The sequence below is a fragment of the Panicum virgatum genome, chromosome 5K, assembly GCF_016808335.1.
Source record: "Panicum virgatum strain AP13 chromosome 5K, P.virgatum_v5, whole genome shotgun sequence".
Lineage (NCBI taxonomy): Eukaryota > Viridiplantae > Streptophyta > Magnoliopsida > Poales > Poaceae > Panicum > Panicum virgatum.
The window spans coordinates 28,112,958-28,119,343 of NC_053140.1; the positions used below are offsets into that span (position 1 = coordinate 28,112,958).

The 6,386-nt window shown below is 45.9% G+C and overlaps 1 protein-coding gene across 1 annotated transcript; it reads left to right on the forward strand.

The window, feature by feature from the left end:
• The first annotated feature begins 2,644 nt into the window (after positions 1-2,644).
• LOC120709823 (protein FAR1-RELATED SEQUENCE 5-like) lies at positions 2,645-4,861 on the forward strand. The gene is made up of 5 exons (XM_039995464.1): positions 2,645-2,814; positions 3,037-3,203; positions 3,345-3,563; positions 3,693-4,741; positions 4,829-4,861. Exons 1-5 carry the CDS (start codon positions 2,645-2,647, stop codon positions 4,859-4,861), a joined length of 1,638 nt encoding a protein of 545 aa, XP_039851398.1.
• Positions 4,862-6,386: the final 1,525 nt, after the last annotated feature.

Below are 6,386 nucleotides of genomic sequence, written 5' to 3' on the forward strand. Positions count from 1 at the left end.
CTTTTATATTCTCGCTGTATAATCTAAACCACAAATCCCTGGGATTGAACAAGGAACAGCAGGCCTTCTCACAAAATTCTTGTGGAAAATTGACACTGGATCTGCCAAAATGCAATATTGGTAGAGTGTAACTTATTATACTACAATCATAAGAACGTAAAACAAATTTCATTATCAATCATAAACACAAATGCTGACAAACTAGTAAAGAGATTTTCTAAATAAATAAATGTGTATTTCGTACCAGTTATGTGCTTTAAGAAGTTCTATCCAAATAAATCACAATTACACATTTGCTTAATGTTTATTTTGTACCAGGAGAAATAAATCACAATTGCACAGGGATCTATAGGCACCAAACAGTCAAAATTTCAAGTGTTACAGAATGGAAAAGCAGTACTATAGGAAAGGAAATGCAGTTCTGATTTCCGTTAAATCCCTGCAACTGCACATGCAGCGAACAAAGCAATTTTCCCAGTCGAAATTGCTGGTTCCAAGCAGCATTTTGATTCCGCTAATTTACACGAGAAATTGCTGATTCCAAAATCTTGCAATCCCCCCCACCCGCAAAACGAAACTCTACATTCAAATTCCAGATCATGACCCAACCATTCTCAAAGGGGAAAACTAGTCAACACCGAAATTCCGGGAGATGCGTCGATTTGTAGTAAGTGGGTTTGAGTATGGAAACCCGGATCGAAGAACTAGTGTTACCAAAAAATAAGAAATCCCTCAAGCGACCAGCCGCAGATAAACTACCTTCCTTTCTAGAACAAATCCACCCAAAACGAACCAAACAAATTTCCTAATCTGCGTCGCACTCCCGCCACTGAGAAAACCGGCGGACACTTCTACGCCTGTGCTGGCGCTGCCCTGCCGTGTCGGCCACAGGACAAGATCAGCCGGCGGATGCTATGGCCCACTCCGCCGGACGCAACAGCTCCGCCTCGCTGGTGGAGGAAGATGGCAGGTCGTGGAGTCAACCGCCGCGCGAGGAAACGGGGGATTCGATTTCTAGAAGAGGGGAGAGGGAGGAAGAAGCGGAGAAGCCACACACCAGCGCGGTCGGGAAGGGGAGGGCAATCCGGCCGAGCAGCCGCCCAGGCGAGGGCGACAAGGAGGCCGACGGGGAGTCCGAGTGCCGCAGGCCGCGCCGCCGGTGCGCGTTCGCTCCGATTTCGGTCGAGGTGGTGCACGGGGCTCCGATTTCTCTCTCTACTTGTAGCGTTTGAATTCTCCGGCTCGTTGCCGTGGAGAGGAGAGAGATTAGAGAGCGAGCAAGAGAGAAGACAGAAGAGTGAGGAAAAATAATTATTCGAGGGATCGGAGCGGGGTGGTGCTGTTGGCGTGAAGCGAGGCTTGGAGCTGCGCAACGGCTAGTTTTGGAAGGCGTCGACCAAAAGGCCATTTGCTGCCGGGGTGCATGCCCGGCAGTCTGGCTGCATGTGGGCCATCATGAGGGAGGTCTGGGCGCGGACCCACGCGTCGGTGAGTGGCGTTTTATGGTAGGTTTTGAATTTGCTGTAGTTAAAAGGGGTTCCGCTGATAGGTGTTCCCCAGGAGTGGGTACAGGGCGCACAGGACACAGGCGGTCTCGTGGAGCTGTCTATCATTCTATTGTTCAACGTGATGACTCAGATTTTGAATTTGCTTCACTGAGCTAAGTGTGTTTAATGCACTTCTTAAATTCAGCAAACATTGTGCGCGTGACTCTGCAATATAAGACAATTATTGTTTGGATCCTCTTTTTTGCAGGAATTGAAATCTACTTAATAAATTAGGCTATTTGTTCTAGAATTTGATATTACACCCCCTTTCCAAAGTTTAGATACAACTCTATCCTGGGTGTGAGATGAAAACTGATTATATACACCACCAAGCTATATTTCTATTTCTTAATTTATATCAAGCTATTTGCCTCCCTCCTCTATAGGAGAAATATACAGAGTAGCACATAAATATCTCTCTCCCATATGGCCAACTATAGTTTACAAATAGAGGTCTTTTACAATGGTTGGAGGTGCCTCCCGGTGCCTCCCCTAAATAATTAATTTAATTAATTTGATGTGTGGAAGGGTACTGTGGTAATTTCGTCCTCCCCCCCCCAAAACCCCACGCCCCTGGACTATCCGCCCACACAGTGCTACCGCCTGCGTTCGCCCGGTCGCCGCGAGTTCGCCGCCGCCTTGCTCCGCCCCAGTCGCCGCCGACGTCGCCGCCGCCTTGCTCTGCCTCCTCCGTCGTGACCACTGACACCCTCCACTCGCCCCCGCACTCGCTCTTTGTGTCGACCTCCCTGCCCTCGACCTCGCCGCCATATGCCGTCACCCTACTCCGCGCGCTAGGTAGGGTTCGAACGCCACCGGTTGTGTTCCCTACGCCCTCGAGTCGCGGGGTTGCCGCCTGCGCCTGCTTCGTCCTCTCCCAGTTGCCTCGTGTTTGGGCATCCATTCACAGGTATTTGAACTCCGCCTCCTCTTGATGGGTCCCTTGTTTCATGATTAGATGATAAATTGTCAAGATAGTATTAGAAGATTGGAGCGAAATGTTTGTTTGTAGTCTGCATTCTCAGGTGAAAGAAATGCTGCGATTTTTCTATGTGTATATTTAATTTGTTTCGTGTTGTTGATAGGTGCAGTAGGAAATGGCGGATCTTGAGAATTTGATGGAGTACAGTGAAATCGTTAGCAAGATGTTCGCTGACGAAGATGAAGGATATCAGTTTTATAACGCATACGCACTTAGCAAAGGGTTTAGTGTGAGGAAAAGCTATGTTGAGTGGAACAGTGACCACACTGAGATCTCCCTTCGGCGGTATGTTTGAAGTCGTCAAGGTTACCGTGAAGAGAAGTATGTGAAGGAGATTAAGAAGCGGAGGCCACGGGATATAACTCGTGTTGGATGCCCTGCAAAATTGGTGATTGCACTAGATCGAAACAGCGGGCAGTGGTATGTGAAAAATTTCATCGATGAACATAACCATCCGCTGGTTCCAGCCGACCTTGGTTGTCTGTTGCGTTCACATCGATCAATCAGTGATGCGCAGAAGGCTGAAATTGTCGAGCTGGGGGTTGCTAGGATCCGCAAACACCAGATATTTGAAATTATGAAGATGCAGTACGATGGGTATGACAAGGTTGGCTATACATCAAGGGACTTGTATAATTTCTGCCATCTCTATAAGCAGGAGATAATTGCTACTGGTGATGCTCAAACAATAATCAGTCACCTGATGGAACGTCAAAATAGAGATTCTGATTTCTTTTTCAAGTACAAGACTAATGGGGAAGGACACCTGCAGGGCATGTTCTGATGTGATACTCAATGTCTGCTTGATTATGAAGCATTTGGTGATGTTGTGGTATTTGATAGCACCTACAAAACAAATCGGTACAACCTGCCCCTTGTTCCTTCTGTTGGAGTAAATCACCATTACCGCACAATTATTTTCGGATGTGGAATTATTTCTGTGTGGCTGCTGAAAACATTTACTGAAGCTAATGTTCAAAAGCATCCTATTTCCGTGATCACTGATGGAGACCTCGCTATGCAGAGAGCAATCAGTGTGATGTGGCCGAATTCACCGCATAGGCTTTGTGGATGGCATATTGAGCAGAACCTTGTGTGCAATGTTCACGATGATACAGTGAAGGCTTAGTTCAGGATTTTTATGTATGACCTTTGCTCCATAGAAGAGATTGAGAGGAAATGGCAAGCATTTTTCGAGACGTATGATGTCACAGAGGACTCGTGGATGTATCAGATGTATGAGGTGAGAGCAACCTGGTGTGCTGCGTATCATGCTGGTAATCGCTATTTAGGATTGAGGAGCAACCAACGTAGTGAGAGCATGAACTCTAGGCTACAGATGAAACTGGATGGTAAAATGACCTTGTTAGAAATGGTACATCACTATGAGAGCTGCCTTACAAAGGTGCGCAGAATTGAGGCGGATGACGATGCTAATGCACTACAATCTGAGCCATTCACAGATCCAGATGCTTCAATTCTCGAAGTAAACGCGAAGAAAAGGTTCACACCAAACGTTTTTAAGACGAAGGTTCAGTTCAGCATGGAAGCAGCCAAGAAGTGTTCTCTGGTTGAGATTCTAGATGGCGATGATACAACTGAGTATATTGTAGGAATAAGTGATAGAGACATGATGTACTATGTGAAATGTGAATTAACTGAAGAGGCCAATCTGAAGGAGATTTCTTGTTCTTGTCGTAAGTTGCAATCCCTTGGAACCCCTTGCTCACACATCTTCTTTGTATTGGGCATTCGGGACGAGAGCATGCTTCCAGACTGCTGTGTTCTGGTAAGGTGGACAATGGGTGCGAAGCGTGCATTTCCGCCGATAAGGAAGAGCACCATGTATGACTATTCCCCTACCCTACTGAGGTACCGTGAGCTACGCAATCTCAATCTCGCTGCATCCTTCACAGCATCTCGCTCAATTGAAGGATATGAGCGGATCAAACGTGTCCTTGAACAAGAAGCTGCTGTGATCATGCCAAATGCGGGAGCGAACGAAGGGAACATGTATGGACCGGTGCTGCCACAAGCGCCGGAGGTTGATTGTGAAGAATTCAGAGATGTCTTGGATCCCATGCATGTGTCTGGCAGAGGGGCACCGAAGAAAAAGTTGAAGTCAAGTTCAGATAAGACTAGAGACGACTCCAAATGTAGCTTGTGTAAGAGGCAGGGTCACAATCGGCGAACATGCCACTTGAGACCAGAGGTAGTTTTTGGTAATGTTCATCAAAGCTGACAATTGGCCATGTCTGAGGCATGTGTAGTTATGACTAATGTTCATCTTCATTTGTAGGAAAAAAAGCTCCCAGAAGATGTGCTAGATTAATGATTTGCCAATGATCGATTGCAGCTACAGAATGTTTATAGGTAAGGTGGCAATTTCTCATCATCTTTCACTGGCAAACTCCTCGTTATATGACTAAATTATTCTTTCTTTTCCTTGTGGTACAGAACTTGGTATATCAGCAGGATCCATCTTGTTTGTGCACCTTGTTAGTGACAGCAATGTAGATTAGTGGAACTGTATCATTAGACATAGTTTTGCATGGGTGTATTTCGAGACACCTTCCTTGGTAGAATTGTAACCAAACTCTAAACATTTTATGAAGCGCCTGCTTGCGTTTGTGAATTCTTTCTGTACCGTTTGTGAATTGTTGTGCAACATCATGTCTCACTGCACTCACAAGTCAGACCGGTGTTCTCACCGTACAGCATCACCGAACTATTTTCCTGCACTTCGTCTCTGTTCGAATTGAGGTTCCCACGCACTGGTTTATTGTTTCAAGATATTAACAGTCACTGGACAATGTTTCAATGTTACGATTGTTTGGAGGTATTGAATGTCACCGGACCGTGATTGAAGGTCACCGGACAAACTTTCAAGGGCTTGCCATTCACCGGACATGTTTTCATGTACTCGGCAGATTTCCCGTACATGAACACCGAAGCGTTTTCCTGTACTACAAGACTATGTTGGAACTGTGGTTCCCACGCACTGGCTAGTGTTTCAAGAACTTACCAGTCACAGGAATAAACTTTCAGGGATTTCACTGTTTGAAGGTTTTGACAGTCACTGGACAGTAATTCAGGGGCTTCACATTTACCGAACAAACTTTCAAGGGCAAACTCAGACGACTTCAATTTGCACGAGATCTTCATCACCGGTCCATATTTTAGTAAACTGCGAGCCTATCGATTCAAAATTGTCCCTCCTACTCTTAGTGGGCTGGGTCCAGCGCCCACTCCCATACAACTTTGGTTTGTTGGGCTGGGTCCAAAGTATTACCATGTTATGAAGCGCCTTTTTGCATTTATGAAAATTCTTCGTGTACTAATTATTGCAGTGAAATGTGTGGCAACATCATTCTTACTGCACTCACCAGGAAGACCGGTTCTGTTGTGAAAATGTTGAATAATTTGTATATGAATTGAGTGCATGTGACTTCGTTTCATCTCACATGTCAACAGCAGTGGGGGATCACCATGAGACCGGTGATCCACTGGAACAAATCACCGGATTGATTTTCTGAAACACAATGCTCAGCCACACTATGGTTACACACGTATGTATGACCGATGCAATTGATGTTGTCACCGGTACGAATCACCGGATGCAGTGGGGGATCACTATGAGACCGGTGATCCACCGGAACAAATCACCGGATTGATTTTCTGAAACACAATGCTCAGGTACACTATGGTTAAAAACATATGTATGACCGATGCAATTGGTGTTGTCACCGGTACGAATCACCGGATTGATTTTCTAAAACTCAATGCTCCCGGACACCCGATGATCTGGTGCTGACCGGTCCAACTGGTGCGGTCACCCGACGGAGCGTATCTTCATC